Source organism: Perna viridis, chromosome 11 (assembly GCF_037379345.1).
Source record: "Perna viridis isolate PV_CMFRI_1.1 ecotype Kerala chromosome 11, ASM3737934v1, whole genome shotgun sequence".
Lineage (NCBI taxonomy): Eukaryota > Metazoa > Mollusca > Bivalvia > Mytilida > Mytilidae > Perna > Perna viridis.
Window position 1 is genome coordinate 33216522 of NC_142455.1, and position 13835 is coordinate 33230356.

Here is a 13835-nt window from a genome sequence, read left to right on the forward strand (position 1 = left end):
CATTGCTGAATATGGTTCCCTTGTTACACTTGTAAACATTGTTTTTCTGATTAAGAATTTCCTATGTATATTTTTCTTCTCTTTTAATTTAGTGCTGCTGATGTGAACAGCGTATCTCAGTAATTTGCCGTAATCAAATAATGGGTACGTTGGTATTTGAAGATGTTGTGTTACAATAATATAATAGTTAATATAATATGAGGACGGTTGCATAGCAGTGGGAAGTTCAATGAAAAGAAAATCATTGAACAATTACTCAAATTAATCCAAACACGATGGAAATACTGAAATAAATTTCAAAACTTTCTTCAGCTTTTTTTAATTTTCTAGCTTGAGTCATGGACGTACTGATGTTACAAATGACCATGAATTGATGAAAGCTTTTCACTGCAGCCTAAATATCTGAATATTTGTTTGCAAGCTATGGTCTAAAATATGGTTTAATATGCACACATACAGCATTATTCATATTTTGATACATACCGATACAATACAAAAGTACCAGTTATATAATATTTATTGCCAATTCCTTAATGTTGTACACATGTCTAAATGGGAAACCTCTCATTATCAGCTTTAAAATCAAATACAAAGGAAGACCTAAATAAAAAAAAAAACAATTGTATACAATAAGTTATCAAGACCTAAACTATCGAAAGTTTACACTTATTCCAGCAAGAAGAGGTTCTACCATGTGCAATACAAAGAATGAAGACTTGATGGTGTTTTTGTTTTGGTTTTAAAATTTGTAATTCAGCAAATTTTGAGAAAAAAGTATATTAAATGACTCGAAGTCATACAAGTTTGAGTACAATGTTAATAAATACCATCGGGAACTTTTAGTCCACCTGCAATGACAACGACCTAAGGATATTAAATCCAAATTACCAATCACATGGTATATATCTTTTAAAATTACCTTTATTTTGTTTCTTCTAACGGTAAACCGATGGATAAACAGAGGAACAATTTTAATTTATCAAGGGATCCGACTTTCATTGTTTGATTTTGGCATCGTATTCAAGAGTTAAATATTCTTACTATGCATACAGTGAAATATTAAGTGTTAAACATTGCAAATACTACTAGGGCAATACTAAGGTTATAGGTATATGAGGGCCTGGTTGAGTTATTCTTAGCTGAAATAGAAAACCTGTTCTTACAGTATTACTAGTATGATTGAGATCTAGTGGCACATTTATCATTTTAATTCTTATAAAACTGGTGATGAATCTTTGAGGTTGGGACTGTATAATTTCGACAAAATATGATAATTTTATACTACTGAATATTTCCGTGATTGTATAGAACCAACAAAACCATATTAGAGACATGTTCTAAAAAGTTTACGATAAATAAATATTTTCTTCCATTTTTGACTTATTGGTCGTAACAAATGGAAATAAGAGCTGTTGATTCCAAGATACAATTTGAAACTAGTGTCCTATGAAAATGATTTTAAAACTTGAACAGTTACTCTTTGATGGAAATCTGTTTACTTTTAAAATACCATAAATATCACCAGTCCATTGATGTGACGGATGACCTTTGCAGACCTAATCATGAACCAATATTTGTTGTAAATGTGTGAACTTAGCTTCACCCTAGTGCTGTAAATACAGAACAGTAAAGGAATTCCGAGATAATAGGAATAATGATGCTAATAATTGAGGTTATCTGTACACGACATTCTACTTACCATCTATAATAATTCATCCGCAAAACATCATTCATCTGTCCAAAGGAAAATAATGACCTGCCATTGAATATTTATCAACAGTTATGAAAGCAGGAAACATATGGTTACTTAAACTTTTAAATGCAATGTAATATCGTTGTTAATTGTCAGACACGAACATTAACATGTACTTGTCTGTCCCCTTCATATAACCAGTAGCTGAAATATTAGTGCATTAACAGCTTCATAAGAATTCTGCAATTACTTACAAGAAAGGTTATGAAAAAAAACTCGAAAAAATAACATACACAAAACACAATAATATTCATAACAAGCTTATCCACAATAAAAATCCTAGTAGCTTATAATATAGAAAGCAGTAAATTCATATTGAAAATAGCAATGAATAATGGAGGAAATATAGATAATAAATATGATAATGGTTATGGTGAAAAAACAAAATATGATCCCTCGTGCCAAGAAGGCATAAAGAATAAACCCGTGCTCGGTAGAAGTTCTGTGCACTTGTTTAATCTAGGCGTTCTTCGGCACTCGTGACCATATTTTAGTTATTCACTTTTTCCAATTAATTATCCTATTATTATTATATTAATTAAAAATCTAAACTTTGAATTGACTTTTTTTAATGTTGGATGCTGAATTATATCAGACAACTAAAAACTTTAACGATCAGGATGAAAAAAATAAGACATACATGTTAAGTATGTATATTGTTCTGATTAACGTTTTTTATCAATTCTGCCAAGACTATTGTGACTTTAAAAACGAACCTCAAACATAAGGTTAAAGTAAGTGTGACATCTGTGGCATAGCTATGGCTGTGAAATAGTTAATTATGATAGAGTAAATTGGGCTACAAAAATCATGAGATAATTTTTTGACAATCGTATATTTTATTGAGTGTCCCATTATTCATGACGATCTTCTTAATTTTCAAACTTGGTAATGGTAATGCGGAAGACAAACTTATTACAATATTGTTATTAGACCACAAACACTGAGATTTAGGTAAATGAGACTACAAATTCGATTGAAATAATAAGCGCAGAAAAAAAACATTGTTGTCCCATTTTGTGTGATCTCGTGGTGTCACACCGTCCTGGAACAATCCTTTTAATGCAGGCAATCACAGGTACAATAAATATCTTATCATGATAAACGTCTTTACATCCTGGTGTCATTTTACGATTTAATGTGAAAATAATAAGGAATTTAGAAGTTTGTTAGAAGTAGATCTGGGCCTATTTCTGTCGGCTTATCTAATAATGCAAACATTGTCTGATTTGTTATTTTGGTAACCTTCGTAGTTGCAATAATCATCTGTCAAATTTCGGATTGACTTTTAATGACAAATCACTGATTGCAGGACTAAGTATTATTCCCTTTTATCTCTTTGATGCATGCCAATAAGAATGATTGATAATATCAAACAAAAACAAAACAAACCAACAACTGGATTACTTGGTTTGTCTGCACTTTATTTTACTGAACAAAACAAAATGAATTATGTGGATTTTCTAATATTTGATTGTTGAACAACGTTACTACCTTTGATAATACATAGCCAAACTATATTCTTTTTTGAATCGCAGACATGAATTAAACATTACCGCTATTATATTGATGGTTATACCAAAACGAGAACATGACTATATTTTCTTTCCTAACTTAGATAGACAAGTTGAGGTAACCGGCGTAACTCGATGTCGCTATTCCAAAAGACCTGTTCGTTGGCCACTTTATACCAATTGGTTTCGAGTTGTTTATCAATTACATTTGTGTTATACATTAATATGTTATTACCTTTTAATTGTTTTCTACGATTGTTATAAGATTAATCAAGATAACCAAGATTCTAGCTAAAACCAAAGAATGCAATGCATGGTCAAAGAGTCATATAACATAGAACATAAAATAACTACATAATACATACAAAGTATCAAAAGTAAATGAGCAACTCGGACTCCACTTCAAACTGGAAACATGGACCAGGTGCACCGGTGGGGTAAGTGTCCTGTTTTTCTAGAAACACCCGCCGATTTGCTCATAAAAAGTCAAGTCCGGGGTAGAAAGAGGAAAGAAAAATTATTACACTTGAATAAATCAGTTTTAATGGTGCTGATGGACACACTGTAACGATTCACGAGTTCATAATGACGACCATAAAACTTCAGTGATGACTTCAATCTTGAAGTAACGTAATCCTGTTCCAGAATCCTAATTTTAAGAAACCTAGCGCGATACAAAAAGTCTGCGTAATTACGGCATGCATAAAATATGAGTTGTGATATGAAAACTCCATACGCAGGTGCTGAAAGGATTTGCCGCAGATGAAAGGAAAGTTGACAATTTTGAATGAAAAGTAATCACGTTTGCCATATAGTTTGGTCCATTGTTTTCCTTGACTATCGATCCTTTTAAGTGCGGGTCAAGTTATGAGGCTGACTTCACAGTGTCTGTAGTATTCTTTTCTCAAGTTCTTTTGGGTAGAAGCGATGTATCAAATCCCCAAAACTAGGATTATTTAAAATGACTTTTATACGTTTAGATTTACCTATTCACAAACATTTAAATTGTGTAATGAGTTTATGAATGAATTATGTTATTTTTTTCCAAATTGAAAAAAGTTTTTTTTTGTTTTTGTTTTTGTTTTTGTTTTTTTTTATTCCTTTTTTAAAGTTGTAGTTTTTGTGTGTTTTCTCATTATCGGCAATATCGTAAATGATTCGTCGTGTGCATAAACGAATTTACATGAATTGTATTTGCTATTATGGTTATGGCAATGTTATATATACCCAGATTTCTTTTAGAACTCTTGTTGGACATGACCACTCTGTATCAGTTCATGCTTTATATCAGTTAATGTCTTATAGAAATAGTGATTTGATAACAACCCATTGCACATCACGTTAACATAGAAAGGAATTAATTGGAAAATAGCCATTTACTTTTAATTAATTCGTGTAATCAGATAATGTCCGGAAGTATTCTTATCCCAGTCAACCAGTACATGGCCACATCGTGTGGATCGTTTAAATCCGTCAACCGCTATTCCAAATATTTATTGCCATGTGCAATTAGTACCGTATTATATCCTAAGTGCAAAAAGGAAAAATTTTAAAAGATTTTTTCTATCGTTATAACCTGGCAAAAAAGACGAACTAGAAAGGACTAGCAATATACAAAATGAACTTAAATAAACTAGCAAAATACAAAATGGAAGACTAATTACCTGAATACGACTCGACCGCTTGTAAACATTGTAAATATTTATTTCTTATGTTTATTGGAAAGGTTTCATCCTTATTTATCCAAGATATGTCGGTAAGTGCTTGTCACTCTAATGCAGCCACAAATCTGAAAATGATATGGGAATATCTCACTTATCTTTGATTCATGTGTCTAGAAGGGATATAAACCATGCCACAAAATGAATAATGGCACCAGAATGTCACATAGTCTGATTTAAAAAAAAACGTGTACTTTTATTTATTGGCATTTCAAGGCTTTGAACTTCCTTCAAGGAGTTTTGAGTGTTAATATCTGTTAGAGTAAAGCAGTGTTCTTTCGTTGATCGAGAACCCACCACTTCGTCTGTGTAATTTGACTAATTGTACCATCCGCATCAGAAAATGAAGACATGATTAAAATGCAAGTGCATCCCATAATGCACTTTAAATATCAATTTCTGGCACTTCCTGTTACTTTATACTTTTTCCCTATATAAGTTTCGTGGAATGAATAAGAATTTCATTGAAATGCATTGCTCTGTCAAAACACTTAATTTTTTAACAATCTGGTGGGTTTTTTTTCTATGATTATGTAAATAATTTGGTGATGATTTCAAATATTTTTCTATTCGATATTCATATTATATATAAATAATATATAAAGATGAAGGGTAATAAAAAAAAGATGAAATGTAGGCAATAATCAAAGGAAGTAGTAAAAAGGAAAGTCGGCATAACAAATGGCAACAACAGGGTAAAAAACACTGTAATGGTACATAGACGAACTTTTGGGAGTATCGGTTTCAATGATGTACAATCACTTACCCTGACCAATAGTTTTTGTATATTTTCCCGGCCTTGACAATCACAACCAAGATGTAAGATACAAAACACTTTTTAATTAACTTTTACTATAAATCTTAGCACGTCTTCGTTGGTATAAGTGAAATAAATTAAGGGATGCATGTTAAGGCAAAATTTTATATTGAAGTATTTTAAGTAATGCAGTTCAAGGGATTTACATGTACAAAAAGAGCTTTGATATATTAAGCCTTTTTTGCTGAAACAAACGACGAAATTAGGATTAAAAGTTTTTTAATAATTAAAACGTTTTTATTTAAATAAAATGATTGTAAAAAGCTATAATTGTAAATTAACATCTTTATTTCATTGATGTTACACGTTCTGTTATTTGTTATAACATCTTAGAGAAGTATAACATCTTTATTTCATACTGATTGAAAGTATATGATTTGTCTCCTGTGATTACACTATTAAATGTTTTGCATTAGGAAACACACGATCATTTGGATTTAGCTACATGGTTTTGTTGCTTTCTGGTCATAGTTTGTTTTCGGATGCTTACCCTACCGATGCACCTGGTCCATGCTCCCAGTTTTTAGTGGAGTCCGAGTTGCTCATTTGCTTTTGTTATTTTGTATGTATGATTTTAGTTACTTTATGTTCTTTGTTCTGTATGTCTGTTTTCCATGTCTGGTCTTTGTCCCTGGATTGCATCTATTTGATAATCGCTATAGCCTTAGTTCCCTTGATTACTCTTTTACACAAAAGAACAATTGCTTCTGATTGGAGAAACTTGAAATGTCAGCACTTTTTAAATAATAGAATATTAGTGATCCATAACCTTTTCCAAACTATTTCCTCTAAAAATGCAATTCGTTTCTTGGACATAATCGCTGTTTAGTACTGAATTGAAGAATTCGTGTAACTCATAACGTCAACATGAGTTTGCAATAAACAGAAATGATGGTCATATGGTCTTAGTCTTCCAAAGATTCCTCCTAAGGTCTAAATGCTGACGATGCATTTTTTTTTTTTTTAATAAAAAGTCGAAACATTGATTCAATTAAATTTTCATGCATATGGCATGTTTCAGGAAATGTTTAAATTTGATTTTTAGTTTTAAAAAAAAACACGAGTCTACGAAGACTGGAAAATCGTCAAAGTACATGTTTTCCTACTTTCACTTGCGTGTTTTTTATGTGTTGTAGTTCTCCGTATCAGCTGGTTAAGTCTCCTCATTCCTGTCATCGTAATTGTAAACTCACACATTTCATTTATTTTGATACGTCTTTGAATATGTCTAAAATTCAAGTACAAAATTACATGCAGCTGTTAAATAAATAAGAACAAAAGAAACTATATTTTATTTGTCTCCATATTGTCGCTCAACAATATCAATGAAAGATTGGTACCTAAAGTAGTAGGAAAAAAGATGAAATGGAAACAACAACAATTTAAACGGATTTGAAAACAAAATAAAGAAAAAAACAGGATTAAGGTACAGCTCAGAAACAAGAAAGAACGACCTAATGACAAAAAAAACAAAAGAGCAAATAAAATTTAATGGTCAGTCTGGTTTCAAAGAAACATATAGAGCATTGAGAAAGATGTGAACCGTCCTGAATGTTTCTAAGAACACGAATCAAGTTGATTCTGTCGTTTATACTACAGAAGAAGGACAAGACGTCGAAACGAATAAATATTGTGTTCTAATAATGAATACAATTGCAAAGCTTATAATCCGGCAGCTAAACTTGTGTTCTTTATACCATGGTAACATGTGAACATAGGAAGTAATAAATTTATATGTAAATAAGAACTTTGTGACAAATTAAAAAGTTCACCAGACACTTTTATCGGCAACCCACTGAGAACACCTACGAAAAATGTTCAGTAATTTCTTTCCAACAAACGACGAGAAAACTTATTCAATGTTCAGGAGTGAAAATAAATTTAAAAGTACAAGCAGAAACTTGATATCAATATTCCTTAACAAGTAATGTGTACTAAAATTGTCCCAAAGGATGAAATAAGAAAATTAAGATAAATTGTTTCTTTAACTAGTACAAACACTGGATCATTATGGAATTGGTCTTTATTCTGACATATCACGAAGATACTTCGTATGCGTCGAAATGGTGCAATATAAAACTCAAGTTATAGCCAAAATTTTTTTAAAATATGCCTGTCCTGTTTTTGTCGTCCTATTATTAGACTTACCCGACGAGAAGGCATATCTATTTTAAGTTTCGTATTTTAATGACAAAATACGAAACAGAAAGTTACTTAAGGATGTTCTCTGCTCTATTAAGGTATAACAAGGATTTTTAAGGACTGTCAAATCTTTTAAGATCTTTCACACTGGGACAATATTGGACGAAAAATAAATGTTTCTGTTTGTGAGAGAGTAATCAAGGGAACCAAGGTTATAGCGGTAATCAAAAGAATATAATCCAGGGACAAAGACCAGACATGGAAAACAGACACACACAACAAAGAATAAAAAGTAACTAAAATCATACATACAAAGTAACAAAAGTAAATGAGCAACTCGGACGCCACTAAAAACTGGGAGCATGGACCAGGTGCACCGGTAGGGTAAGCGTCCTCTGCTTTACTAGAAACACCCGCCGAGTTGCTCATAAAAAGTCAAGTCTGGGGTAGATAAACGAGGAAAGGCAAACTATGACCCGTTGAATAAATCAGTTTTCATGGTGCTGATGGATACATCATAACGATCCACGAGTTCATAATGACGACCATTAAACTTCTGTAGTGATGATTTCAATCTTGTAGCAACATAACCCTGTTCCAGAAGCTGATTTGTTAGACATCTAGCGCGATACAAAAAGTCTGCGTAGTTTCGGCAAGCAAAAAAAGATAAATGCTATGAAACCAGAAGAGTCCGAAAATCTGACAAAAATGGCTGATCATGACCAGCGAACATCCTTAAACTTGAAATTGTAGTATGAGCAAATTATTACAATTGCACATTTTTGTTTTGCAATACATTTACTTCTAGAAAATATGTAAACAGGTTTATCACCATTTTACTAATAAATAATTATGATGAGTTAGTGAAGTAAGTTTTACAGTACACCTGAAAGTAAACTAATCAGATTAATTGAACATCCAAGCAATTAAATTGCACTTTGATCCTGAAAATGACTATGTAACAGGTATGACAATTTCAATTACAGCATAAAACCCTGGATCACATGATGTAGGATTTATCCTTAACATTAGGTCGTATTACTGATTATGATATTCGAGTTACCCGTTTTTCTTGCTTGAACTGTATTTTTTCACAAGATACCCCTATCACTGTATTATCCCCAACTTGCAAAGTGGGAATAACATAGTAATATGGGTGTCTGTCCGGAACATCCGTCCGTCCTTCCGGTATACAGGGATCCATGTCTTATCCGTTATTCCTCTTATATGACTGAATGGAAATGAATGTAATTTCTACAGAATCTTTATCACATTTTTTCGTGAACTCGTGGATCGTTACGGTGTATCCACCTGCAGCATGAAAACAGTTTTTTTTTAACGTGACAAAATTTCCCTTTCATCTTTCGTCTACCCTGGACTTTTTATGAGCATCTCGGTGGGTGTTTCTGGAAAAGCAGCGGACGCTTACCCTACCGGTGCACCTTCTTCATGCTCCCAATTGTTAATAGAGTCCGAGTTGGTTACTCATTTACTTTTGTTACTTAGTATGATAATGTTGGTTATTTTATGTTCTTTGTTATGTACGTCTGTTTTCCATGTCTTGTCTGTGTCCCTGCATTGCGTTCTTGTCATTTCCGCTAGAACCATGGTTCCCTTGATTACTCATACATAAGAAGACCAAATGCAAAACTAGTGTTGTGAATACGCTTTCAATAGACCAACGACAACGTTTGTACCGTAATTTGCACTATATAAACCAACTTGACACTTTATGTATAATTTCTATATACAGAGCTAAAACGACGCTCATAACGTCATGTGTAATCGCTATATATACAGACCTAATGCAACGCTCGTACTATGATATGCACTCTTTAAGTAGGTTGCATTTGCCCTCAGATAATGCAGTTCTGCGGATTAGAGTCAGAAACAACTGCTCAAGAAGACAATCTTCTGATTAGCTGTTAATGGGTTTTTATTGCTCAACGAAATTCACAGAGCTTAAACGGAATACTGAACAGAATGTGGATTTGTTTCTTACATATAAAATACGTAATTACCATTCCTCTGTGCTTAGTAGTGACTCTTTAGCTGTATCTTCGTATTTTTTTCTCTGAAATTTTGAACACTTTCTGCAGATATATTATACCCGTTGGCGTAATTGTTAGTACCATTGCGGCAGATATAAAGGGATTTCGATAACTATAAAGTGAACCTGGTTCTTTTCATTTGCGTTTGAATTATTAAATTTCTATTATTATTGTGTAAGTGTTTGTTTTTTTTTTTTTTTTTCATTTCTTCTGTTATAACTATGATTTTCAGGAAAATAATATTAAAAATGCGTATTTTTTTTTTATCTCTCGTGATTTTTGTCAACACTTTATAGGTGGTTATGGACCTTGCGTATTATATGGTAAAACAATAAATCTATTACATGAAAAAAAATGATACAATATTTTGTGAGTTCGGTAGTCTTGAAGTTCCGCTTCTTTGAATTCCTTCCTTTTCAAATATACACAAAATTACTAACTCAGCCATATGTGTTAACAAAAACCTCCTGAATGTTCTTGAGTTAATAACTTATTCGTTGATATATGACATACTCCCATTCTGGTAAAGTGTAACAAAACATATGGGCTTTTATATCTAAAAATTATGAAAGTGAAATAAGTTTTTTTTCCGAAATAAATTACGGAAAGTGAGAAAGCGAAAAAGGCTTTATGTTATATGGTGTGATCAATTTGAATACCTGTATTATTTTCTCCTTCACGTGGTCGTCTTTTTCTTCTCTTTATAATGAATTGACTTTATTTTTTCAGGTTACATTACACGCCACATCGTTTACCCTGACCGCTATGACTATAGACAGATACCACGCCATCGTTCATCCCCTCAGTTCTATGAACTGGAGAAATAGGAGGATTTCTACAATCACATGTGTTCTAGTATGGGCAGGTGAAATCATATTATAAATTATATTATATATTAAAGTTATCGATATATATATCAGACTGTATAATGTAAGACTAAACTTTTCTTTGGAAAAAGGGTTTTCTTAATACTTTCTATTTAAATGTAACACTTGACAATAAGGCGTAAAATCTTTCAAAAATGTTTTGACATTTATTAAGCCTTGAAAATATCATTTACACTCACAAATTTATTTTTGAGACCATTGAATTTGATATTTGATATATTTTGTTATGACTTTCAAAATAAAGCAGCAAAACTAAGACTATAAAATTGAACTTATGCTTGACCTTTTTTGTTATAGTTGCATTTGTCATTTCCGTGCCATTCGCTTTGTACCACAAGGCTGTATCTAACGAAAATTACACCTACTGCCAGGAGATCTGGCCCAATGAGACGCTTGGAAAAGTATTGTTACTTTCTGTCACAGGAACAAATTACGTCCTGCCGCTGATGATCATTGTCATATGTTACTATCAAATTTTAAAACACCTCTGGGATGGATTTAAGAGAAAGGTGAGATACATCGAGACAAATCGCATCATATCATAATTAATTTATAAATGTCGTCGTTTATTTCGGAGAGAGAACAATTGATAATGATTTCAAATATATTGTCGTATTCGCCGAACATGTTATCTTATGTTCTGCTTATGCCTACGTCTGTGTTTAAAAAGTGAACGGTGCACAACATGTCATAATTCATAACAAATGCGGGTTTTGTTTCAGGCATTTGGAATTATCACAATAGAAACGTTGAACATTTTCTCAAATTATTTACAAACAGTTTCTCGAAATTAATTCGTGAATATTAAAAAACGATGTAAACAAGACCCCGTCTGATGTATAAAATAGTTTAATGTCCAATGGTTCTATATGTGTGTATAAGATTTCAGTTACAAAGTTACAAGTTAATTTTTTTATGACAAATTCAAGCATAAAAATGTAAAAAAAACATCATTCATTCACAGCATGTACTTATCTCATTATTCTTCTGTCGATCAAATCAAAAAATTTATAATTTTCTGCCAGAGGCTAAAAATTCAAAGTTAAATCAGTCTCGACCGTAGACGTTTGTCCTCGAGAAACAAATTTCTGTTCATAACATCTTCGTTTTCGTATTCATTCAAACGTCTTGAGAATCTTGGTTTGGTCTACTGCTTGTATACACATTGTTTTATCTGATTTTTCTTTCAAGGACAGTAGGTAAATGCGCTTGATTAAAAATCCCGAATATTTTTTCCTGGAGCGACTAAATTGTGACTAAACACTATTGTGAACTATTTAGCAAATGGTTAATGATACCGGATTCATATGGCAATATATGGAACGACATAACGCCCTGGAGACATATTATGAGCCGACGCGTAGCTGAGGTCAAATAATAAAAGACACCAATTTACCGGTTCATATACTAAAATGTGACCCGAAGTGCAATTAACTATTTGCTATTTTATACTTCGATACATGTAGAAGACACACAACTCGTAGACATCCTTATACCTTAAATATTGCCCACCACACTCTCGAAACTGGAAATAGGAATGATGCTATAAATACAATTAAAAGTCCAATGTCATTTCAAGCCTGCCATAAAGTATTTTACTGTCCAGTGTAACTTAAATGCTTAAATAGGAAACTATTTTTAAAAGAATAATATTATTTTATCATTGTCGTTACAGAAAGGGCGGTCAATCAAGTCAGCTGCAGTAAGTGAATCACAAACAAGAAGGAAAAAGAGAATGACCAGGATGGTTGCCTTAATAATTCTTTTGTTCGCTACATTCTGGTTTCCGATTCACGTCATTAACATTTATACTAAATTATGTCCTGATTTTCCAAAGACAGAGCCTATGTTTGTAACCAAGATAGTGGCGCATACCTTGTCGTATTCTAATTCTTGTGTCAATCCGTTTATATATGCTTTTTTGAATGATAGATTTAAAAAGTCCTTTGTGAAAACGTTCCCGTCAATGAGTAATTGGTTTCCATGCATGCGGAATATTATCGAAGAATTAGAGCATACTCGAATAACTAACATGGTAGATCAAGCTATTCAAGCCGGAACTGACGACAATGATATAGACCAAAGTGATCTCAATTGCACACGATCTACTATTTTCAAAGTTCAAGAAACTAGACTTATTTAATTTATTTCTAGTTACCGTTATCAATAATGAATTATATAAACCTGTGTAGTAAAACATGTTAAAGATAGTTGTCCTTGCAACCAAATCTTTCATTTATCTTGGTTAGATTTTTATATTCATTACTTCGTTCCATTGCGAATGAATTACTTAATTAAGACTCTGTTAAGACAGCCTACTGTATATTTGCCATCATTATGAAACGGCTGACTGCAGATGTACTTTTTTGGTCTTTAACGATTTAAGAAACTCGATGAATTTTAATATCTCAGCTGCATAATACAAGACATTAAACTAAATGATATTGAACTTTTGTGTAGGCAATCAAATCATGGTTTCAAAGTACATCACGTTCGTTTATGTGACATATTTGGAATTCCGAAGCTTTTTTATAATCGCTTTCACTAAAGGTATAATAAAACTGTCTTCTTGTAACCTCAACATTAGATGATTCAAGGAATAGTTCCGGGATGAATGTCAACAGGGTTCAATCATTAAGATAAGCGAAAAGAGAAGAATTATCATGGGGGATTGTAAACAAACATAATATACTATATATTGTGTGATTAGTGTCAATGGGGAACTTAAACTTTTGATAAGCTCTTTACACCACGAAGCTTGTTCTTAATTGTTGTTAACAAACAAGAACAACAATGTCATTTGAAATAGATAACAAGATGTCAACACTTTTGATTTTAACTGGTTTTGAAGTTAGCCAAAGATAAAACCAATAAGATTCCAGACATAGCCACTGCGTATATTTTATTTCTTGTTCTGCTTTCTCGTTTTTGTGTTGTTTTATTTTATTTT

At 32.2% G+C, this 13835-nt stretch overlaps 1 protein-coding gene across 1 annotated transcript in view; it reads left to right on the forward strand.

The window, feature by feature from the left end:
- LOC148603785 (galanin receptor type 1-like) overlaps positions 1-13096 on the forward strand; it is a 39780-nt gene extending 26684 nt beyond the window's left edge. Inside the window, exons 2-4 of the mRNA XM_088552401.1 lie at positions 10728-10863; positions 11183-11394; positions 12561-13096. Of these exons, the coding sequence (XP_088408527.1) occupies positions 10728-10863; positions 11183-11394; positions 12561-13028 (816 nt within the window). The 3' untranslated portion in view covers positions 13029-13096. The remainder of the gene's footprint in view (positions 1-10727; positions 10864-11182; positions 11395-12560) is intronic.
- Positions 13097-13835: the final 739 nt, after the last annotated feature.